Raw genomic sequence first — 26,157 nt, forward strand, 5'->3', positions numbered from 1 at the left:
ACTATTATGGGCTACTGGACTCTTTTAGAATATTTTGCTGAGTTTACACACCTATAAAATCAAATAACAGAACTTAACAAAAAAAGGTATACAGATGAATGTCCATTTTGTATATGTGTATTCAGGGTGGTTAGGATAGATTTATAGTTACATTATGTTAATGAATAGAATGATTTGTTTTAATGGTGTTTGTAAATGGAATGTCGAGTCCGCATCTTGTACAGCAATTAACCACTAAGAAGAATCTATGCAGTGTGTCAATTATTGCAACTGTCCTACCAATTTGATTTGAAACTGTCTCATTGCTATTTGTTTGTCAATAAAATTATGGCAAAAAATATAAAAAATAAAAAACAAAAACGAAAAAAAGCCAAATAGCTGTGATCTTATCCCCACATCTAATGTTTTAAAATTTGAAACAAATCCACATAAAGAGTAAATGTTCTCCTTGTTCCAAACTCATTCTCTTCTCATTAGCAGTTGTGATCGGCAGCTTGACTGTATCCTTCTTCAGATGCTAATTTCTTTATGTACACATCCATATTTTTCACACAAATTATTCTATACCTATGGTGCTGTAACTTGTTTTACATAACAATCTGTAGCACACCTATCACCAATGTATAGCTACCTCATTTTTAATAGGTGCATATTAATTCATAGTTTTGGGTATACCATATTTTACACTTGTTCCTGACAACTTTTAGTAAATAAGGAAATTAGAGATGGATGAATAATCAAGGCAAAGTAATAAAAAGATTATGTCAGAATTTATGAGGTAACTTAGAGAGGAGAAGGAATCATTTTGGTATCCTAATTGACCCTTCTAGGAAGGATGCATTCTTTGTGCATTGTTAACATTCTGATTTTAGAAATGTATTTGTGCTATTTCTTTAAAGCCATAAAATAAAAATGGTTAGATACTTTTAGAGCTTCGTTTGTGGTTAAATATTTTAAGAGCTTCATTTTTTACTTTTGAAAAGTTTTATATAAAAATACCAAAAAATTAGCAAAAATAAAAAAACCAAATCCCTAGTATCAAATGTTCAAAAATCTATTAGGCACCTGAACAACTAACTTGAAGATAACAACATGCAATTCAGCAATCATTGCTGAATTCCTATTACTTTGTTTAGTGAAATTTTGTATCATTTCTAATGTTTTTTTTTTCTGTTACTATTTTATATTCTTTAATTTTTTTAAAAAAATCTATTAGGACAAAAGATAAATTTCATGCCCTCTGGCTCCCAGTTTCATCTCTGATATATCCACTATCAACAGTATTGCATGTATTTTTTCTGATTTTTTCTTGTGTTTATACAGCTTCCTTATGCACATGTGTAGGCATAGCATTCTTTTTTCTCTTGTAAAATGGGATGCTGCTGCTTTTGTAGTTCTGTAACTTTTAAAAATTATATCCTCACCAATAGTGTACCATGGACTTGGGCAGAAAATTTCTGATTAATTAAAATTATTTATCTCTTATGTTATCTCCATTTATTTTCTTGTACTAACAACATTCACAATAGCCAAACTCAGAAGTGACTGATTTATTAACTGCAATGGCAGTTTATCAGTTTGCAGTGTGAGATATTTCTGGCAGCGTAAACATTGCTTATTTGCTTGGGGCATTCCTACTGATGGATGAATTACTCAAGAGACTAAATTATAGATAAGAAGGCTGATTGGCGAGCAGAGAATTAGAACAAAAGCAAGGGGGTGTTTTAACAGTATATTTCTGTTACGCTAAGGTTAGCTGTGTAACTTACCCTCGGGCTTTCTGTCTTCGCAACTGGCATTAGTCATCAGAATCATAGCTCTGAATGTGCTTAGAGACACAGAGGACAGGTTTCTTTCAGGCTTCTGATCTGGAATGTTCACTGCTCACTACTTTGTCGACACCTGACCCATCCATATTCATGTCAGAGGACAGCTTATCACATTACCTTTTCTTTATGTGAGACAAGTGTTGATTACAACTTGAGAAACTCCAAAGGTACTTGATGGAGATGTGGAAAACTCTTCACCTCCATAACAACTTGTTAATGAGTAGTCTTCTTTTTAGGCTCTGTGGAGGTTGTTACTGCAGTGTCTTCAGAGACTGCTAGCAATCAGTTGCCTGGTATCCAAAATCATTGGTGTAGAGCAGTGTAGAGACCTATAGCACATGTACCATGGTAGGTTGTTTGTATCATTGAAAGCTTGAAAAGGTTTGCCATCATTGATTTAGAGTAAAGAACAGTACTAGAGGAAGGAAAACAGACAGGTATTATGTGTAAGTCAACAAAGAAGTGAGAATTAAGGATAATTAATTAATTATTGTTTCTCCTCAGTAGTAGGAACAATATAGAAATGTCATTTGTAGACCTATTTTGGTCACAACTTTCCCACTAGCGTGAGACCTTTGTTTAGTTGATTTATTGTTCTAATTGAGAATTAGTAGAAGAACTCCATTACTATTTTTATATTACTGTTTTTATTTTTATTAGTTCATGTTTGCAATACCTAATGGTTAGATTTATTGTAGGGAGTTGGTACAGGTACATGGCATATCTTAGTTCTTCTTACTTCCCCTTCTATTTCCCTCTCTATGCTTCCTCCTGTTCTTTGTCCCCTTCCCATTTGCAAAAGACCTATCTCCCTGTTTCCTGTTATCTATTTTTTATTTTTATCTGTATACTTAGTATACGGGAGATACTGATAGAATTATTGACCTATTGAATGAATTTTTGTGTTTTTGATTAATGATATCATCTGATATACTTTTCATCTCAAAGTGCCATCTTACTTTTAGTTAAGTACTCAATCTAAATACTGTGGACTACAAAATTAAACCAATTTGAAGAGCCATTTGAGGATGCTGAGAATCATTTTCAGATGTCTTAAAAACAAAGCACACTTCTGTCATATGAACTTACTGAAGCAAATGAGGAGACAATGTAAAGGCAATAGGCAGAGACATGGTCATAGCAGGAATAGTAAGGAAGGCACTTCTTGTTTGGAGGGGTGTCAGAGAAAAGGAAAAGTCTCTGTTATTTTGCCCAAGTTGTTTCCTGCACAAAGGATAACATTAAAAGGACAGTGTTGAGAAATCACACTTGCCTTCTCATTAATATATCTTAGAGCTCTTCTCAGACACAGATCTGCTTCAGAGGTATCTCCCTTTGGCCCTTGGCCTGCTCTTTTTCATCTTCTGAGCTGTTAGAATTCTTCAACCACTTGCTATATAACAGGAATTTTTTTTCTTAACAGATTTTATAATGTCCTAAAGTTCTTTTCATTTTGAGGACTTTAAGACTAACTGTTTTGGAGAAATAGAGTTGAAACTAGCACTTTCTTGTCTGGGCTGGAATATTCTTTCCCTGTATTTCAAACTATTTGTTTCCTTACACTGGTTATCTCCTTTACCACATCCAGGAATATCTTTGGCGCCAGTACTTTGGAAACTTTATGCTTTCCCATGGGCTGTTTATAAGATATATTAATTATCTTATTGTGCCTTCATATTTAAAAAATATGATAGCAGGAATACCCCTAACCACAAAATAGTTATAAATGATGACCATCCTTGTTTCTAAGAAGTACCCAGTCTTGATCTTAGTAAGTGGCCTAACCTGATTATCTGACATCTCTAAAGATTGTGATATCCTAGCACTCACACCTTGGACCTCTTTCTCTTTCCACTCATTTTTTAAGGAGCACTTACTCATTTTATAACTTTAAATATTATCTTTATATTGTTGGTGACTCCAAACTATAAATATCTAGCCCCTACCCACTGCTGCATTTTAGACTCTTTCCTACTTATCTACTACTAGATATCTCCATTATATTTTCATAGATATCTTAAATTTAAAATGTCTAAAACCAAACCATTGAGTCCCCATAATTTAAACTTACTTCTCTTTCCTCTCTCAGATAATCTAGTTGCTCAAGCCCAAAACCCAAAATTTCTTATATGCCATGTACATTCTTCCTTCAGCAACTGTTAGTGGATACTATCTCAAGTATCTTCTTGTTTTGTTTTGTTTTTTAGTTGAGGTTTATTTCTTGCTTTTGGTGCTGAAGACTGAAACTACCGCTTTCAGCTTGCTAGGCAACCATTCTGCCACTGTGCAAAATCCCAAGCCCCTTAGATATATATCAAATTTGCCCACATATTGTTTCCTTCCGTAATGACTTTCTAGTTCAAGCTATTCTCTTTTTCTTGGACCACTGCAGCAACCTCTGCATGGTCTCCTTGCTCTTGCGTCTCTCCCCAATCTTGCAAGTTAAATAAGCTCATAATTCTCTGCTGCTTGAAATCTAGTGGCTTTTCATCAACAAGGTTCAACCTAGCCTCAACCTTGACTACCATTCTGCCTTTATATTCTGTGGATATCGTATAACTCCCCTCCGAGTACTCTGGTCCAACACTCTTCAGTTGTCCAGGGCACATTCCAAACTCAGAGTTTTTATATTTGCTATTCTCTTTGTCTTGAACTCCCTTTCTCCAGATGTTTATGCCTTTGCTTTATTTGGATCTACTCAAATATTATTTCCTGAAGGAAGCCTTTTACTTATTTTTTTGTTACTCTTCCTGGTTAAAATAGCATTCATCTAAAATACTGGCTTACTGTGTTTTTTTTTTCCTGTATTTTTTGGCGGTTATGTGTCCACACCAAGATATAAGCTGCATAAGGACAGAAAGGACAAGAGAACTGTTTTATTCACTACTGATTATTAGCACTTGAAAGAGTACCTGGTTCATACAGTATATTACATATGTATTTGTGGGATGCATTAGTTAATGCATGAATGAGTGGCTGCACCTAGTCTGTGAGAGAATTCTGGAGGAACACTCTGACTCTCTGGGCAGGATCCACAGTGTCCAGGTCACCACTCCTGTCCGTGTATAGACCAGGTGACGTGTGCATGCCTCCTGCTGCTCCATGCCGCCCTCCCTCTGCATTAGTTCTCTCTTTTACCTACTTCTGCAGCTTGCACTTTCCTTCTCCCTCACACAAAATAATTCATTTTATGTCATAACACATGCTTACACATAGAAGAACAGTTTCTGTTAAGAGAGTAGGATTATTTCACAATAGTGGTGGTCTAAGCAGAAAATCAGGAAAAAGAAAAGAGTTTTGGATGAATTAATTTTCAAAGTTCTGAAGGAACATAAAGGTATCTTGAAGACAATGAATAGCATTGTGAAATCATAGCAGTTGGGAAAGACAGCAAAAATTAGAACTCACCCAGACTCTCATGTTCTATGTTTAATCTTGAGTCCAACCTAGCTACAAGATTTTTTAAAAAACAAAATTGTCTTCAGAGATGGAGGAGAGAATAATGTGAACATATCATATGAATAATGGTTGAATAACAGTCATTGCTAGTACTTACTATGTGCTAGGCATTATTACATGGTATTTATAAAAGTTATTTAGTTATAAGTACTATCATGTCTGCTTTCAGATGAAATGATGACACAGAGAGGTTAAATAACTTCTTCAGTATCACACAGCTAGTAAGAAATAGGGCCAGTACTGAATTGAGTCCATACTGTTGTCTTGCTGTTATCTGAACAGTTGGAAGAGGGAGCTACTGAAGAAATGCTGGGCTCTAGTAAAGGTTGAGAAGGCAGTTATAGTATAGCATTACTGTCAAGCTGAAGAGTCACCATCTTCTCAAACTCCTCTTCACTGTGTGCTTCTATTAAAAGTAGCAATAACAACACTTGTTTGTATCTCTCTTTGTATTGACTTACATCAGCCTATGTTAAAGGTTATATGTGATTAATTTTTGAGCCATTAAATTTAGTTTAGTGCTTGACATATAATCAACATTCAGTTTTCGTTGAATGAGAAAACAAATGAATGATCTTTAAATTTACTGGAACTGTCCTTTGGTAGGTCAGCTTTTCACAGGCATTACTCAAGCCTGGGCTGGATGCTTGGAGGGATGCTGTGGAAGGAAAAGCCATGTCATGTTGAAAAGAAAGTAGAGGCCAAGTTTTCTTTTGTAACTTACCTAATCCCATGTGAGTTAGTCATGACTCTTTCTCCAAACATTTATTGAGCACCTATGATGTGCTCAGCATTATGGTAGGCATTTAAGATACAAAGATAAATGTGGCTTAGCTTATTCATAAGGAGCTGTTGTCAATATTCATAAGGAGCTGTTGTCAATCAGGAAAAGAGATGCTTAAGAGTGTAAGTGTAAATATTTAGTAGGAAAAGCTGAGTAGAAAGAGACAGATTTTAGAGATTTTTTGAATAAAATAGGGAAAGGAAAAAAATCTATTGAAGGGTAAAACTAGGTTAAGGAAGAGATCCTAAAATTGTTTGTGTGAGAACAGACAATTTACAGTGTGAAGACCATAGGCTATGTTGCTATGGGGAAATTCCCATAGTAATTATACATCAGCATTTGCCATCAAGATATAATGCAGGGCTGGATAAAATTCAGTAGAGATTAATTAATCTGTGAAGAATTTGGGAATTCTTGGAATAAATGTACCCTCTTATATTGGTCTCTAGAACTAAGAAAGACGGTTAAGTCTCCCTCTTCCCCCATCCCCACACCCCTGCAGAGGCATGAACATGAAATGGAGCAGTCCATTAAATCAAGGAAAACTAAGGTTTCCAATGACTAGGACAGGAATTATAACTATATACAAAAAGATCCTTCAGTTTCTTTTTTGATTCATGTCTGGACAGTGAGGGAGTAGTGGTATTTCTTTCTAGTACTCTGGTCCTGTGGGCTGCTCTTCTTTCACACATACCCGAAGATGTTTCAACACAGAATCCTCTCTAGCTGGAACATGATGCCTAGGTGGGTGGGGAATTCCCCTGTTTTGTTTAAATTATAATTATCTTTGAATTTGGCTAGCAGGTTCGTGATTAGTTTACTGACAATTGTTTTTTTCCTTCTTATACCATATGCTATTCCATGATTCATCAGCTTTGAGTCTGTTGCTTTGAAGGTGAAACAATTTCTTCCAATGTTGATATTTCAAAATCTCTTAGATAACAAGCATACACATATGTATAGTCCTTTCAGAAGCTTTAAACATTTGGAGATGAATGAATTATGCTGCTACAAATGGGAAGGAACGGTGAAAATTTTCAGTGGTGGTATCCAATCATCTTTTAGGGTGGTTCCTTGAATGCTGATATTGATAAAGCCTGTATATTTTATTTCTTTATCTGTTCTTATGAAATTGTTTGTGGTATGTATAATGAGATTTTTAAAGTTTCACATTTACTTACTTGCATTGATTTACATGTATTTTAATATTTTAGACGCACAAGGTCTCTTTTTTGGAAGTAGGGTTTAAACTCCAAATAAATCTAACATTAGCTATTTAAATTGTAATAGTGGCTTCTCTTCTTATTTAATGTATAACAATGATTATTCAAACCTTAAAAATTATTTTACTTTTTGATACAAATACAAACCTTTCAAAATATTTTAATACAGTACACATTGTGCTTTATAAATGCAAACCAAAGCAGTTATTTCTGCATGGGAAGTAAGTATTTAGAAGATTAGGCTTCTAATAAACATTTACCAAATTAGTTTTTTGCATATAGCTTTGATCAGTGTCGTACTTAGTGGTGTTTGATGTCTGTTCCTTTTTACTCTGAATGTTGAAATGATTGTTTTTCAATTAAAAAAAACAAAACCTCTTTATAATTTCATGGTGTAAATACATGTGTAAATATCTGTTTAAGTTGTACATTTGGAAAGAGATTTTAAAAGATTCTAATATCCAGCATGTCTTCCTCCTCTTCTCCCCCTTACCTGGTTTTAGCTTCTCTTTGGTTCAGGTGTGCTGGTGTCTCTAAGCCTTTCTGGGCCACAGCTGGAGAAAGTGGTGATTGACAGAAGCCTGGTGGGGAAGCTCATCTCAGACACCATCAGTGATGGTAATTACCCCCGTGTGCAAATCAATTGCCTACATTAACAGTGGGACAGGAGAAATAGTGTGTCAACAGGTAGACTAATTATTACCACTGGGGACTTGCAAACACAACAAGTAATTGCTTGTAATAGTATACTTACAAGCCTTGGGACCATGCAAGTTTCAACCAAAATTTAATATCAGTGATTTTTTTCCTTTCTTCTTAAGTGTTAGGCTTATATTCTGAGTATTTTCTACTCTTTCCTTTCAAAAGTAAACCTATTTTCAAAATAGGTTTTATATTCTTTCAAAATTATTCCTTTATTGACCTTTCAAATATCTTCCATTTTCAAATGAATTTTCAATGAAATAACACAAATTTCAACAGTGCCACCGGTAAAAAAACAAACAAACAAACAAAACATGTGTCAGCCTTTGTAGCAAGATTCATTTTTATTAAGGTCTGTGAACACTAACTTTTGAGATATTTGTGGTTATAATTCTAAATTAAAAACAGTGCCATAATACTGTATGCTAGTTAATCTGGTTCTATCAAGTGATACCAGTCAGTGTGGTACAAGGAACCTAGAAAAAGATTTTAAGCATTTAATGCATAGTGAGGTTACTGACTTATATTGAGCCATAAAGACTCTAGGCTGGGTGCCAATTTATTTATCAATCCAAGAAAACAACCATGTAAGGTCTTGTTATTTATGTTTTTAAAATAAGGAAACTAATGCTGAGCTACTGTGACTTAAATAGCTAGAGAGTGATTGGGCTGAGATTTGAACACATGTTCTGACTGCAGCGCTCATATTTTTCCCCGTTATACTCTGCTGACTTCTGGATTTTTGTGATCATGGCCTTCAATTCAAGGTAAAAAGCTCAAAAGGTAGATTGCATTATCATAAAAGATTGAAAATGTCCAGTATCTTAAAATAACTAATGAAAGGAAAATATAGTAGAAAAGACAAAGGTGAGAGTTAAGAAGTCTTCCATCCTCCGTATGTGTTCACTAGCTACCTCTGAATAAATCAGAAACAATCACATCATCTTAAAAGCACTCTGCAGGATAGCTATAATTAGCAACATTGCAACATTACTGATAATAACAAGCAGGATAGGATTGTGAGCATGCCATTTCCCCTTCCTTGTAGAATGTACTAAGAGAGCTTCCCTGTGGAAGGCTCTGTTTTCATATTCTAACATACCCTTTGTTGATATTGCAAATGAAATTGTGACTGTGATGATTTTGTCATATTAATGCTCCAGTATAAGAATTAAAGGGAAACTTCCAATACTATTCATGTCTCTGAGCTATCTTTTTTTCACTTGTTTCTTTTATTTATACATAAAATAATACACTCTCATGGGACCATGATAACAATGTGATTTCTTGGCAGTTCTCCAGATTCTCCTGTAATTGTGGAGATCCACTGTTGGTCACCACTTGCATGGCTAGGGTTGTGGAAATAAAGAAAAATATATAAAACATTTAATTTCTTTATACTAGGGAAAATATGAAAGATTTATCAAATTCCTATTATATGTTTTTATTGTTAATTTCTTGTGCCACTAATGGCTCTTTATGCCATCCATATTATTAATCATCGACCTACTTATATGTTTCAGAAATAAAGCAGTAGAAGTGTTTTTGCTAACCTTCACTATTAAATATTAATTTATGTAATATATATCTTAGGTATAATGTGCTTTATTTCACTCAACTCCTATATTCTCAGAAGGGTTGCTGATGAAAATATTTTAAATTAAAAACAATGAGATCAGTAGAGGACAGTGATCAGTGTCTCTTAATCCACTTATTCCCTCAGATGGTTTATATTATATAAACATAGAAATAGAGCACAAATGTAGTTTTAAAAAAATCTTCCATTCTGATATTAAAGAATATTTTATGCTTTACTCTCCCTGGTTCTGTATACATCTCAGTTAGTGGTTGTCCCAGAGATCAGTGTATATTGAAATAGTCACAAGAAAAATATAGAATGATGGTTATTATTTATTCTTAATATCTTTAATATCCTTGTAAAACATCATAATGGCATTTAGGAGACATTAGTGATTCCAGTTAACATTTATCTTCTGAAAAGTGCTTTTTGTCATATTTTAGTGTAAAAATCTATTATAATTTAATCTATTTTGGTATTATCATTTTTTTTTTTTTTAGCCCTTCTTACAGACGGTTTCATTCTCTTATCATTTTTGGCACAAAGTAAACTATGTTTTATTCAGTTTACTAAGAAGATGGATTCTCTTGATGTAAACAAAAGACTGGAAAAACTCTCAGCCTTGGATTATAAGGTAAAGATTTCAATTTACATAGCCATATTATTATTATTAAAGTAAGAATATCACATGAATTGATGTTATGCTTATTGATCATTTTTGGATTTCAGAAAAATCAGAATTATTATAGGATTAAGTGTGTCTTACTGCAAACAGTGGCCATTTAAAGTTTACTTTTTTATTATTACTGTTCAAAGGTGGGGATGTCTAATAATGGCGTATTTGGAGCAATTTACGTTGTAGTTGTGGAAGTAAAAGATGGATAAAAGAGGCAAGTTACATTTTTTAAAATAGTTTTCTTGCTGGTGATAGTATGTACACCATTTTCATTTTCTCCTAAGAACCTATATAGCTGCTTTCATTTCCATTTCACAAGAAATGAAAGAAAGAAGAATGTACTCAAAGATAAATGAAAAAGTATAATGTACAAGGAGTGGGAAGGCTCCCTCTGCTCCCCCTGTAGCTGGAGAAAATAGAAAAAGAAATTTCCTTCATATGTAGTAGCCCTTCACTAACTCCAGCTAATTTGTTTCCTTGTATCAGAGACTTTACATCTCACCTGTTCAGGCAGGATTTTTACTTTAAATGATGTGTTTAAATTTTGCCAGGTTACATTTTAACTGCTGGGAGGGCATACTCTCTTCTAGGATCAGTAATACATTTTCTAGGCTGTTTCAGTTCAAGGCCTCTTTTCAGCAGTGACTTGTGTTTGCAAGATTGATCCAGCCTCTGTGACGTGGATTTGAGACAGTTCACTGTTCACTAGGAACAGAGCTGATACACAGCTTTCTTAAAAAAGATGCACACTTAGGCCATACATAGGCTACCTATAACAAGGGCAAAGATTTTTAGAAGTCAAGTCTCTGTCTTAAAATTATGTGAGTTTGGAAAATAGTACTTAACTTCTTACCCATTGAGATTATTATTTATTATGGTAGAAGTGGTGGTGATGTGGGGGGATGTAATCTTGTTTAGAAGAACATCTATTCCTATTTTAAAAGGTTTTTTAAATATGGAGTAAAATACACTGAGTGAAATTTTTCATTATAGTATTAATCTACAGTCTGGGTTTGCTTGCTAGTTTGTGGAGCTTCTATGAAACGTTGTATAATATTGATTTTCTTTAATTGGAAATTCATGGTACTAACTTTATCTGGTTAGTCAAAATGATTCTGTTAATATTAAATGAAATGAATCAGAAACAGGAAGCTACATATTACATGGTTTCTCTGATATAAAAGGCCCTAAATGGAATTAATTTAAACAGCAAAATAAAATAGAAATGGTAGGAAACAGGGAGCTAGACTCTGCTGCACTGGAATGGGAATCTGGAGGAAGAGGTGGTGGGAGAAGAGGTAGTAAAAGTGATAAAGATGCTGTATGTGAATATACCAACTCCCCAAGATGAATATAACCGTCATATATCATAAGCATATACTAATAAAAATGAAAATCTTAAAAATGATCCTTTTAACATTTTTAAATGGGTGTTATTTTCCAAGTTGCTAATTGTAGGTTTATTTGAAATGTTTATATATTATTATTGGTCTTTAAATACACCAGTATACTTCAACTCAAGCATTTAAAATCAGTGTTGTTAATTCCATTTTATAAAATTTTGTATGACTAGTTCTTTCATTCTAGGTATGATGGATAAGTTGGTAAAGTCATCTCAACTTAGAGATGTAGCTACCTAGTAATGAAATGAGAGAAAAACTGTCAAGAGTGCCACTTCCTCGTATAAAAAGATTTAGAAGAGAGCTGTAGTATTTGGATCCTTATAGTTTAAGTGAATTGATTAGCTTATTCTTTCGGCCTTTGGATTTGGGAAATTAGTAATATGGGCACTCCCATGTCTGTTGCCCTTTGAAAACCCATTAATTTCATTTGCTGGTTTAATTTTTATAGATGTGTGATAATTAGCCAAAACTATTGCTTATCTATTGGGAGGATATTTTAAGAAGCTTATATTAATGTTATTTGCCCTCTTGGTCATGAAATGAGTATACTGATACCATTAAAACTCATAGAAAACATGAAATTTCAAATAACATTTGTATTATATGAAAATTGAAAATGCCAATAATGCATTTTCAACTCTTATTTCCTCATCTAGAAATTTGTAACATGCTTACATAATTTGTATGTTAAAATTTTATGTGTGTGTATTTAGGCACTTAGCAATACCATTGTATTTCTCTCAAGGAAGTTAAGATAATTGCATTGAGAACTTAAAAAGCATAAAGTACGTATGGTTTATCCTTGCCCATTTGAATTTTAAAACAAGGAAGTTATGTAGAGTATTAACAGTTTTGCTTTGCTTTATTGTTGTGCCATAACTTAATGGTTTTAGATTTGAAATAATTTGGGCAAAGAAAAATTTCAGGGTAAATAGCTTAAACTATTGACCTTTCGCAAGTTTTCTTGTGTATATTTAAAAAATCCAATTCAATTGAAAAGTGATGGGATGGTACAAGGAGTTAAATGTTTACCATGAAAGAACAACACCAGTAATTACTTTGATTTCAGTTCCTTTTGATGTGTATTCACAGGATGAAGAGGTCAATAATATTATGGCCATGCAAATAGAAAAGGGTTCCTTTTGACCATATTGAAAAAAAATAGCAGGGGATTATTAAAGCATTAACCTTGATTTTAATGGCCTTGGTTGAGTGGTGAGATCACAATTTGGATGAGCCTGATTATTTACTAAATACAATACATAAATGCAACGGGTTCTTAACACCCATTGCACTCTGGCATTATCGCATTACTGCCATCCTTTGTTGCCTTGCAGACAGGAATATGAAAGCAATCTGTCATGTAGTGAGACTGGCTCCAGAAGCATTTCTCTGATAAGAAGACCCCCTGCCCTTTGCTAGTGTCTGGTCCAGTAGGCTTAGCCATGCGCTTAATCCCCAGAAAGTGGTTCGATTATTGCTGACCAGCAATGGCAAGATAGTTTTTTTTTTCTTCCAAGCTATCAACCTTCCATTAATTCCACAAGCAGAAATACGGTGCAATCTATATTTCCTTGGCATGTGTCACCCAGATGGTGTCGTGCTTATGTTTTCAAATAACCATGTTCCAAAATAACATAGTTTGAATAATAAATTCTACAAATCCTTCCTAAGAGAGAAAAGCATAATTCTCAGAAACTGCATAAACTTTTACGCATGATGCTATGGCTTATCCCTTTTATGCGGAATATATGTGTATATGTCTCATATGTTCTTTAAAGAGATATTTGCCTCGAGTTGTTTTTCCCTTTATTGTTGTCAATTATTGTTAACATATTATGTCTTAAACAGTAGTCGGACACTCTTGGTCAGCAACATTGAACTTGTCATTTAATACAGCTGCTCTTAAATCCTATGTGTAGGTCGATGCTGTCAAGCAACCATGACTGTACATTTTGGTATTGATTGGAATTGCTGCATCCAGTTCCTCCCTAACTCAAATTTCTTCTTTTTCTTTCCTCTGCTAAAAATGGGGAGAATTTTGAACATATGTCTTTTTTATATATGTGTCAAAAGAATTTGGTAAATTCTGACACCTTCATAAGCACATGTTTAACATGCATATTTACTTGCATGTATCTACATTTACAGATGCTTTAATTTTTGTAATACTTTGAGGATTTTGCATCTTTTAAAAAAATGTTTCTTGTATGCTTTTTTTTTAATCATTAGATTTCATGTTATGACATACCTGGCCCAGTAAATAGGACAACGGAACGTCATCTGGCTATCAATTGCACTCAGGATATAGTTATTTGTTGGTGGCCGCTGGTCAGTGATGATGCTTGGCCTTGGGCCCCAATTTCTTCTGAGAAGGACAGATCCAATCTGCTGCTGCTGAGTTGTGCTCAAGGAAAACTAGAGGTAAATCTAAAAGAAATATATACATTTTTAAATGAAGTACAAATAAAGTAATATTAGTTTTTCTATTTTAAAATAATTTGAATTTTAAACCCGAATTTTTTTCAAAGAAAAGGAAATTACATATGAAACCCTAAAACATTAGACCTAGAGGATAACTGGAAAGTTCCAGGACTGGCTGATACAGTGTAGTGATTAAATTCACACACTTCCAGGTTCAAATCCTAGGCTTGCCACTTGCTAGCTTTCTGTACTTGAACAAGTCACTAAGTGCTATGTGCTGTAGTTCCATTGTTTGAAAAATAGAATTCATAAAGTTGAATGAGTTAACTAGTCACCACTGTCATTATTCTCATTAGTACTGTCTTACTGTTTGCTCATTATTTCATCCCCTTGAAAGTTATTTTACCAGTTACTCTCTTAAAACATTAGTCAGTTAACAAACTTTTGTCAAGTGCTTATTTTGTGCAAATCTCTACAATATAAAACAATCAGTAGGGCAGGAAGATGTAAAGAGTGGTACACAGTGCCTACCTGCTCAGTCCAGTATATCTGGTTATTTGTTGTTGTTGTTTGTTTTGTCTTTTTGTGATACTGGGGATTGAACTTGGGATCTTGTGTTTGCCAGACAGGTGCTTATGCCTCTGAACTATCTCCCTGGCCCAGAGTACAGTATATCTGAAAAGGCTTGACCTACAAGGTGATGAAAAAAATTCTTACTATGTTCCCATTAATGGATTAATCATTCATTCATTCATTCATTCATTCATTCATTCAAGTGAACCTGTATTTTCAGTTCAGTTTATACCAATATTTGAATATAAAACTATGGGTCTCATTTTTATACTGAAAAAAAAAAAAGAACTTCTGTACTTCTTTGTTATACTGGGGTGACATTGTATGTTCCTATATTTTCAAAATGTTTCCTAAATCTGTTGCTTTTTAGATTTCAAGTATTCTTCAGAATTAGTGTTCTGAGATGAACATGTCTAAATTTTCTCTATATTTATTACCTCTTGGTTTTATAAAGTTTGAGGATGTGGATTTTGTGTGTTTTTTTTTTTTTTTTTGTCTTTTTGAGACAGGGTCTCACTATGAAGTTGAGGCTGGGCTTGTGCTTACTTTGTAACTCAGGCTGGTTTTGAGCTCATAGTGATCCTCTTGCTGGATCCTCCCAAGTGCTCCTGGATCCTCCCAAGTGCTGGGATATTAGGCATGCCCAGCTTCAGGTTGTGTTTTAAGACTGAAGAGTTCTGCTATACATATCTTCCCTAAGAATCTTCTCTCTGTTATACATTTCATAGTTTCCTTTTTCTGGAACTTTCCCAATTCTATTACTGTAACTAAGGTCACTTGTAGTACTTTAGATGTGGATCTGAGCAAGTGTTTGTGTTCCTCTACACTTCGCCTTACATGCACCATTTTATTTATCTTCGGTCCAGAAACTCATGGAAAAAAAGACTTCATCAAAATGACATAATGTAATTAAGGTTATTAGAATGCTTACAAATGTTTTGCTGTATAATAAAAGTAAAGATAATTAAATAAAGTAACTATTTAAAATGAGTACATGAACATGAAACTAGGTCACATGCTTCATTACTTGGTGTTATCTAGGTCATGAACTTTAGAGCTGAACAAACCTTGTGTTTGCTTGTTCTTATTGTGTGACCTTAATGGAGTTTATTCTTTAAGCTTTTGCCTGTTTTTTCTAATTTTATGTTGAATGGTTTTAAGTTGATTATGTGTCCTAACTGGCTTTAGTCTTCTAACTTTTAAAGCAATAAATTTCAACCTGGTAAGTAACTTTCAGGTCACTGATAGCTCCAAACTGTGCTTATCTGGATTACGAAGCACAGTTCTGATTTAGCCATCACTGACTAAAGTGCCTTCAGTAGATTCTGAATCCAAATTCAGCCCTACACTGAAAAACTCATGATACTTGCTTGGCCTTGGCCTACCTTTCCAATGTTATTTCCTTATGTAAATTTACGCTGTAGTCAGATGAGTTTGCTCACTGACTCATTATTTCTCATTTCTTGCACGTACACATTAATGGTATTTATATCTGAAACCATGTCATTCAGCAACAATTGAACTGTATTTCATACCAGGAAATATGTGTAAGAAACTATCCTGCCAGCAAGGCTCTTAGTGTCTGTCTGTGAAGGCAAATGTAAAAATGTATAAGGACATTAAAAGTGTGAATGGGCTTAGCAGTAGAGCATTTGGTTAGCATGTAAGAAGTCCTAAATTCATTCCCCAGTAGTGAAAAACAGTGTGGATGGTGCTGTGCATAGATTGTGTAAGCTATAATAGGAGCCAATAGAGAGTGATTAATTGTACCTAGAAAGATGATTAGGAAGATTAAGAAGCTTCATAATGTGCTTAAATATGAGGTTAGTACACCATTTTACTTTCTTTTATTATCCCATTTAGGTTTAATATGAAGATTGTAATATCTTTGTGGAGTGATTTGTCTAGATTTTTCTTTATTCATCTGTGAAATAGTACCAAAAGGAATGGTTATTGAGGTTTTAGTAAAATTTACCTGTTAAACTGGCTTGGTGTGGTATATTTCAAGAATAGATTATTTAATTACTGAATCTTTTTAACAAGTTATCTCTTTTTTGGAAATATGATTTTTTCCTATTTTCCATAATTTGTATTTCTATAAAATTATGTATTTGATAGATAATTTGAATATGTCTTTTTAAATGTTTTTACAATTTGATAAATAGTTTTCTTGATGAATGTAGTTGTAAGAGTTGTTCAGCAGTATACAAGCAATGGTTTTCCTGATTGATCTGTAGTCTTCAATAAGTGTAAGAAGTTATTGTATGAAACATCTGTCAAACTAGTAAGACTATATTGATGCCTCTATCATTTTCAGTACTGTTGCTTACCTGGGCATATTTACCCCAAATGACCTGGCCTCCTTGTGTCATAGGCCCAACTCGCTCACGTTCACCTCAATCACTGTTCCTTTGGTAATAACACCCAAAGTTGTATACAGTGGCGATGAAGGATTCTTTTTCACACCAAGTACTGGCAGGCAAAAGGTGGCTTTCAGTTCAGGATGTGTTACATGGGCCTTCTTAAAACATAAGCCCATTGGCCTAATGAATCTTCCATATTTAGGTGGCTTTCTTGTAAAGCCATCTCCAACAAAACAAACTTTAGTAAGCATCCTCTTCCATGCCTTCTTTTTTCTCTTTCCAGTTTGGATAACTTTTAGTACTTCTGTTTCTCCTTGCGCATGAACTTTGAGCAGAGGAACTTTCCATTTTCCCACCTTTTCTTTTTGTTTTTGTTTCATCATGTTGGAAAGTACTTTTGCAGGAGACTGTCCTTCTCTGTCCAGCAGGTAGGCAGGTACTGCTCCTTGTGGAGTCTTTCATCGTTCTTCTGTTTGGTGTTTCTCTTTTCACACATCTTGATAGTCTTCTTCATTTGTATTTTCTCTGCATGGTGCTGTTTGTGGTAGAGCTTAGCCTTCAGGCCAATCATTTTTTACCTTCTTTGAATGTTCATGAACCTCCCAACTTTCCTTCTTTCTGTTCTTTCTCATGGTAATCCAAGCAGTACCCATAGTGTTTACGGTGTAATTTAATGTATTCTTTCTGTGGCATGATGACAGCAGCAGAGCCACCATGGGCAGCCTCAGGTGTGCAAAGATAAGTCCTAACATTGGGGTGTCCCAGATGCACCTGAATATGTTTTGATAAAGTTTTATTTGCTGTTCATGCTGCATGTCTGTGTTTGTGTGTTTCTGGGGATTGAATCCAAAAATCTCATACTTGTAGGCAAGTGCCACTCTACCACTTAGCACTCCAGTCCTGGCATGATTTTCGTATCCACCACTCATTGCATGTCCTCCTTTTCACTCCTAATATATTAAGATACACAATTCTTCTTTCCTTTCCTTTTCTTTCTTTCTTGAACAGCTTTTGTTTCAGGATTTTGGATATTCTGTCAAAATTAACTTGTTGAAAAAAATGTAAATGTTTCCTTTTCACAAACTCGTGAATTTTAATATAAAAAAGTAAAGTTTTTGGAAGAAATATCTAGAAAAGTAAATGCTTATTTTTTTGTGTTGAAGACATAAAGTTTAACAATGAGGTACTGTTTTTTTTTTCTTTTTTAAAGCATAACATGAATTTTAAAAAATCATAAATGAAAGACACCAGTTTATTAAGGTGTAATATTCAAGCATATCTCTTTAAATTGTTTTTACTAGCAATGAGGAAGCTTTTTAAACTAATAATCAGAATATAGAATATAATATGCTTTTAAAACCTAAAATGCAAACTAAAGAATAAAATATCTCATAGAGAAGAAATTTAGTCTTTTGTCTGTTAAGCCATAGAGTTTTGAAAAAGCATTTTTCATTTGGATTTAATTAGAAAAGATAGTAAGCTTGAATTTGGACAGTGGCAGGATCCTAGATTCTAGAACAGTAGAATTCCAAGTCTTAGGAACTCATTTCAGTCATTTGCAAAGCTTTTGAGGGGCCTACCCAGACCAGTTCCATCAGAGTCTCTAGAAAGGAGGCAATATCAGTATCTTTTACAGGTTTCCCTGAAGATTTTCCTGTTTATCCAAGTTGAAATCCACTGCTTTATAAAAAGATGAAAAAAATTAAAGCCATCTTTTTTGTATAACAGACCATGGAAAGGATAAAGCCCACATACTGAACCGAATGAGAGTTTTAATAGTAAATTCTAAGTAGAAAATTGGCTTACAGAGCAGCTAAAAAAAGAAAAAGAAAACAAAGGAAACATAGGAATAAGCTCTCTGTGACTGAATTATCTGTCTTTCAGAGGAAAAACATTTTTAATTTATTTTATGGATATTAGAAAACTGCTGGTCTAATTTCACACCACAGAGCTCTAAACAAGTCCATATCTTAATTAGAAGCACAGAGCAGAGGTAGTTATGTAGTGTAAGAAAAAAATTCTTTTGAAAAATATTCAATAGATAATGTAGAAACAAAATTTTATACCAGTACATTCATAAAAATATATTTTTACAGTGTATGTGTATATTATCTTATCTAATATGATAGTGATTTTCATTTAAATTTTCACATTCTCTTTAAACTTGCTTTTGAAAAGTTATTGCATCCTGCTAGAGCTACCTTATTCATTCAGTTTGACAGTGGTATGAGGACAACTTGCTCAGACCTTACTTTTAAAGTTAGGCAGATATTTTAACTGTTTAGATGTATTCACTTGGTAATGATTTCTCAGTGTGGTGGTAATTTCACAATATCTTATTCAGACAAGATCACCTGAGCTGGTTGCAGCGGTGCATGCTTGTAATTGCAGCAATCTAGGAGGCTGAGAAAGGCAGAAGGATTATAAATTTGAGTCTAGCCTGTGTACCTTTGCAATTTAGTGAAATCCTATCTTAAAACAGGATAAAATAGGGCTGGCCAGATAGCTCAGTGGACTAAAGCACCTGGGGCACACTGAGAGGGTGATGGAGACTTGGCATGGTAGCAGACGCCTATAATCCAAGCACTTGGGAGACTGAAAACAGGAGAATCACTGTGAGTCTGCTCTGTGTACTGAGATCCTGTATATCCTGTAGACCCTGTCCTAAATTCATAAATACTACTACTAATAATAAAGTATCCCCCCTGGCAGTGGGCAAAGAGATACCTCATTGGTGGTGGTATTCTTACATCAGTCAGGGACAGAGTAGATAAGTCCTTTGTTCATCCTAGCTGTTCCATGCCTAGGACACAAAAATAAAATAAAATATAATAATAATAAAGTAAAACAAAATTAAAAGTGCTAGCGATTGTAGTTCAATGTGAAGGCCCTACATTCAGTCCCCAGTATGGCACAATGGAACAAAAAAAAACCAATAATTTACCAAATTAATCAAGAACACAGGGTTATTAGGCTTTAGAGCTATTTTAAGGGGTAGGGAAATATAGCACTAATTACATTTTTGTCATAAGAATTAAGCACTATTTGTGGCAGTGATTACTCAAGAGTGGTAACTAATAAGGAAATGGCAATGTGACCAACTGTTATATAGTACACTTTGACAAAAAAGGCATTTAGAAAATTTATTACAGATGTATTTAACTAAAAAAGCCAAAATATCTTAAGAAACATCTCTTCCAAGGAAATATACATACTGTGTCAGCCTTTATCCAACCAAATGACATATGTGTTCTACTGTATTTTATGGATGTCAGTTTTTTTAAAGTCTTGTTATAATAAAATAAACATATAAGTAAAATCTCATAAAATAAATATATAGTTGAATGAGCTATTGTAAGGGAAATACCCCTGGACATAACACCCAGAATGAAAAACCTTGTAGCATCCGGAAATAACTCTTGCATTCAGTCTCAGTCTTAGCCTATCCCTTTTCCCCTGGAGTAACCACAGTCATGAATTTTAATCACTGTCTTGTACATCCATACAGTTTTACCATCTGAATGCACAGCCTCGGAAACCATAGATTATTATCTATTAAAAACATTTTAATGGAATTTCAATCTTCAGAGTCCTATCTGTCCCTTCCTTTTATTTAAACTTGATCTGTTGAAACCGTAGTGTTCCTTAGTATGGATCACGGTTCAGTATGTTTCTCAGTCCTTTTAAAGTTCTACAAGTTAGCCAGGTGTGGTGGCACATGCTTGTAATCTCAGACCTTGGAAGGCTGAGGCAGGAGGATCACCATGTGTTCAAGGCCAGCCTAGGCTACACAGTGAGTTCAAGGCCAGCCTAGTCTACACAGTGAGTTCAAGGCTAACCTGAACAACATAGTGAGACCCTGCCTTAAAAAAAAAAAAAAAAGAATCTACAAGCTAATAGTTCTGACATGACTGAATATAAGAGTTACTTCAGGATGCTATAAAGTTTTTCATAGGCCAATGTATAGGGCAATGTATTCTTTCATCAGGAGGAGGCATAATTTCAGTAGCTCCTTTTTGTTGTTATCAGTGATGTTCAGCACCTAGATCTCTTAATTCATTAATGTTGCAAAATAGTAATGTTCTAATTTTATTATTTTCATTTGTTACTTGGGATATAAGTAACAAATGAAAATAATAAATGCCTCTACTTAGTTCCTCTTTAATTTTCTCACTTGTGTTCATACGTGACAAGCAGAGAAAATGTGTGTTTCTTTATAATCAGTTGTCAAGATAATGCACTGATTTCTTGGCTGAAACGATCGATTAATTTTAATTTTTGAAATAGCCTATTATTTCATGGATTTAAATATGTTTAATTTGATATGTTTAATAAACTATAATTGTTATCCCTTTGGAAATTCAGGTTTTCCCATTTTTGGCCAGTGGTTCCCTCTTTTATTTGTGACCTCAGAAGTCTTGGGTTGCTTCCCTGCTGTCTGGTATGTGAGTCAGTATGTTTTGTGCTTATGTTGTGCATTTCTTACCCTTGATCTGGAATTAATAATTTCTCCAAGATGCTGCTTTATTATATGATAAATGGTATTTTAAGTGCAAGGCAGTGTATTAAGGATATTGCTCTTATTTTGGGACTGGTCACTGTTTCTCTTTCTTAAATAGAATTAGAAACTTTATATATGTACATATTTATGGTGAGTCTATATTTGTACTTCTAACTCAAACTAAGCACTACATGTTTTCTAGTTCTTCTAAATTATATCTGTATCTCTTCTTTTCTATGGCAGTCATCTTAGTTCATAGGGATATAAGGAATGAATTAGAATGTCCCATAATTACTTGTTTAAATTGTTCCACAGCACATACCTAACACTCTCAGGATAGTCATACTATCATCACTACTGATATAATTACAGAGAGCATTCAAATAATTTTTGCCCATACTCTGTCCATTTATTCCCTTCTCATTTTTAAATAGCTGTAATTTATCTACACTATTGGATCACACAGTAATTGTATGCAGTGTTTTCTCTTTAGTTTTCATTGACTTTTTCACAGGTCTTTTGGTCTTACTTTTGAGTTGAACATATCTTGTGTAAGAATTTAGAGAGATGTAAAAACTACAATACTGTCACTGCTACATTTGCAGAGTCTGGGATGCTGTGTTCATGGTCACAATAAGCCCTTTAAGTTTGAACCAAGTTTTTGTGAAAAGGTACAGCCCTGTGTTTAAATTCATGTTTTTGCATTTGATGTCTACTTTTTCCAGGACTGTCTTTTGAAATACCTATCCTTTTAAGCAGTATTTTAATTAACACTGTTGTTCCTATGTCAAGTATCCTGTGTCTGGCTGGGCTTCTAGACTACTCCATCATCTTTTTGTCTTTTCCTTTATGAAGTAATTTTGTATATACTGCAGTAACTGTTTTTTTTTTGTTTATTTTATTTTATTTTTTTATTTTTTTATGTTTAAGTGTTGATAATTTTTTTTAATTTTTTTTCCAAAGTTTTATTGATAAACAGATAGCAATGAGACAGTTTCAAATCAAATCGGAAGTACAGTTTCAACAAATAATACACTGCATATATTCTTCTTAGTGGTTAATTGCTGTACAAGATGCGGACTTGTGATCCTATTTACAAACACCATTAGAACAAATCATTCTATTCATTAAGAGAATGCAACTATATATCTATCCCAACCTCTTTGAATACACAGATACAAAATGGACATTCATCGGTATACCCCACTTTTTCTAAGTTCCATTATTGAATATTATAGGTGTGTAAACTCAGCAAAATATTCTAAAAGAGTCCAGTAGCCCATAATAGCATTGGGTCTTCTGTTTAACTGGCAATGTCAGAAATTATTGACCTGAGTCCCCCACAGCTCAACTTAACAGCATGGCTTTATTTCTTATGTTTCGACTTCATACTTTTCTACTGGATGGTTAAGACCAAGGTAAAGCAGGACCTATGCAACAAGAGTTGTAGCTTTTTGGTCTGAGAAGGTCAGTGAAATGCCCTCAGGATTTGTCCTGAGATCCTGTACCTCAGATTGTAGAACCTTTATCAGTGCAGCCATGTGGATGAGTCACGACCATTGCTTGGCCAATGTGCTCTCTGTGAAAGCCTGAGAGAGTGTCTTCTCCCCATGTGACTCTCCTTAGGCCCACTCTAAGTCATCGATCACTTTCCTCTTTGGCCCCATAATCTTCTTGATCAGAAAATTTGGGACACTACTGAGGTACATGACGTTACAGTACAAGTTCTCATATGTCCTGAGTCTTAATTGACCTTAGAAGTCTAGGGCCAAAATGTTGGCTTTCCTTGTATCCCTCTTTTTCTCTAATTTTGGTCTGCAAACTTAGGTTGTTAACCATCCAGAAGAAAAGCTGTAGTAACTGTTATAAAAAAAAAAAAAAAACTCTGTTGGCTGGAGGATTTTTTGTAATATCCACGTATAAGCCTATCATTTTAGCATACTAAAAAGTGTAGATACAGAATTATATCCTTCTGAATAGAAAAATTCACCTTTCTAAGGTTTTTTGTTTATAACACATTAATGTATTTATCTTGTATATAAATGTCAGAATTAATTGAAAGCTATTAAAAGTAGGAGGTATATCCACTTGAAAACAGAGTTATTATTTTGTGTATAGCTGAGATATTTGAGTAAGTAAAGATGTAGGGCAACACAGTAGTTTCTTTCCTGGCTTATTAGTAAATTAGTAGCACACTGTCTCTGTGCTTTTCTTTTCTGTACCTCCCTGTTGTTGCTGTACAGTTGAAGCAGATATCTTTTCCTTTAGATTTTCAGACTTTCTACAAACTTTTCACATTATAAAAATATTTTATTTTCATTTCTTCATTATGCTGTTTTTCTCTCACACCATGTGCTTATTCACCTTTGTCAGATTCCCCTATCCTGCTCATTTTCACAAGCATTCGTACTTGAAATCATGCAGCCAGCTCCAGGAATCTCCAATGTATATTTTAAGAATCTTTAAAGTTATTAGTTTTCAGAATTGACTAAGTCTGAGCATTACCTGAAGATAAGATTAGGACCAAGAACCAATCAAGAAAAGGGAATTCTTTCCAGTAAGTTTGCAGAGAGTAACAATGAGCATGCCTTTTCAAAGGTGGGAGTAGTCCTCAAATTAATCTTGATAGGTTATGTGTCACCAAATGCAATCTTCTCTTGTTGAATTCTTCTTTTCTCTTTTCTGCAGGGCATTGTCACTTAGCATTTCTCCCTTCACTACCCCCAGTATTTTTCAAAACTCTTTTATCTCTGCATCATATCTTGGCCTTGATCATTTCATGACTAGTATTTTAATCTGACTTCACTTTGTGAAAGTAGGTACATAGATATATGAGGAGAAACATTTTAATATAAATTTGGATTTTTAAAACTTTGGTATTTTGCAGTTACTGTGTAATTCTATTTGTTTTTCCACCTATTTGCAAGATCTGCTAACAGAGTCTAGCTAAAAAATGTATGAACTTGTTTACATATGATTCTTTATTCAACAGATTTTCCTTTAACACTTTAAAAGGCTGCTGGAAATGCAGATGTGTACCCTTCATTTTTATTACCTTGATATATGTATTAACACTTTCCCAGAACTGAACTGAATTTTCTTCCTGCGTTTCTTTTTCTTTTTCTTTTTTCCTTCCTTCCTTCCTTCCTTTCTTTCTTTCTTTCTTTCTTTCTTTCTTTCTTTCTTTCTTTCTTTCTTTCTTTCTTTCTTTCTTTCTTTCTTTCTTTCTTTCTTTCTTTCTTTCTTTCTTTCTTTCTTTCTTTTTGGTGGCTCAGGCTGCCTGAAGGGCAGGTGTGGTAAGGCAGGTAGGCAGGTGGAGCTGGGGATCAAACCGCTGTATCCTGCGCCTGACTGCATTTGCATGAACAGGTGCTTAAACAGCTGAGCTAACTGGCAGGCCCCCTTCATTGTCATATTTATCTGAACTCATTTTTTTGTTTGTCTGTTTCTCCTTGTTTTAAATAAAAAAGCCTTATGTCAGAATTTTAATTGAACTTCCAGCCTATTTATCCTTTTAATTAAATATTAACATTACATTTAGATAACATACAAGTATCACTTCATTATTATAGATTGACTAAAACTTTTGTTTTGAGGCTTTCTCTACAGTAATTCAAATTATTTATAAACATTACCCTTTGTAGATAGATATATTGTCATATGTATGTATTCTTGCTCTATTTTCTTATATTTGACATCTTTATCATGACAGTATATAAATTTATCATTTTCATAGACTAAAGTGTCTCTATTCTAATATTATGTTATCTTTAATTAGCACATCAAATTTAAATTTAAAGTCATAAAAATTGTGTTACTTAAAATGTATTTGCTCTAAAGTGTTTATTAAGCCATTCCCATATGCCAAATACAGTGCTCAATATCATTAAAAGAAATCCAAGCTACCCCTTTCCTTTTCTTCCCCTCTCCTCTTTTGCCCTTCTTCCCTCTCTCCCCTCCCCTATCGCCTCCGTCATCTAGTCTCTTTTCTTGTCTTTGTACAACTGGCAAATAAACCCAAGATCTTTGCCCTGAGCTATATCCCCACCCTTTATGTTTTTGTTTTTATTTTTATTTTTATTTTTATTTTTTTTGAGGTGTCTCCCTAAGTCACTAAATTGTCTAGGTTGTGCTTGAATTTGCCATCCTGCTGGCTTAGTCTTCCAGAGTGCTAAGATTATAGGCATGTGCCACTGTCCCCAGCTAAGCCACCTCTTTTTAGTATTTAAAATTATTTTCCACAGCTATAGTTATAGCTTATATAAATATCAGCTATAAATTCTAAGTAATTGAATATGGATTTTACTTAGTATCTGCGTCTTTTGTCTATTTTGTTATATGCTATTTTTGCCAAAGAACTCAGGGCTTTCTCTTTAGAAACAATAATAATAGCCGTTATAGGGCTGACCAAATTGCTCAGCAGATTAAAGCACCTGCTTAGGCAGATGCAGCGGCCAGAGTTCACTCCCTGGCCTGCTGTGCCAGCCTCACCTGTGGGACATACTGAGCCAGCAATTGAGACTGGGAGTGGTGGTGCTTGCCTGTAATCCCTGCTCTTGGGAGGCTGAACACAGGCAGATCCCTACAAATCCGATCTACGTAGTGAGGCCCTGTAGACCCTGTATTGAAATACAAAAAAAA

At 34.2% G+C, this 26,157-nt stretch overlaps 1 protein-coding gene and 1 pseudogene across 1 annotated transcript in view; both read left to right on the forward strand.

Moving 5' to 3' along the window:
* The window catches only part of Wdpcp (WD repeat containing planar cell polarity effector), a 316,117-nt gene that overhangs the window by 118,396 nt on the left and 171,564 nt on the right, over positions 1–26,157 (forward strand). The window contains exons 7-9 of the mRNA XM_023720853.1: positions 7,799–7,913; positions 10,077–10,210; positions 13,888–14,079. Of these exons, the coding sequence (XP_023576621.1) occupies positions 7,799–7,913; positions 10,077–10,210; positions 13,888–14,079 (441 nt within the window). The remainder of the gene's footprint in view (positions 1–7,798; positions 7,914–10,076; positions 10,211–13,887; positions 14,080–26,157) is intronic.
* On the forward strand, positions 19,716–19,831 carry LOC111818075 (annotated as a pseudogene).

The sequence above is a fragment of the Octodon degus genome, unplaced genomic scaffold (assembly GCF_000260255.1).
Source record: "Octodon degus isolate 3935 unplaced genomic scaffold, OctDeg1.0 scaffold00078, whole genome shotgun sequence".
Taxonomy (NCBI): Eukaryota; Metazoa; Chordata; class Mammalia; order Rodentia; family Octodontidae; genus Octodon; species Octodon degus.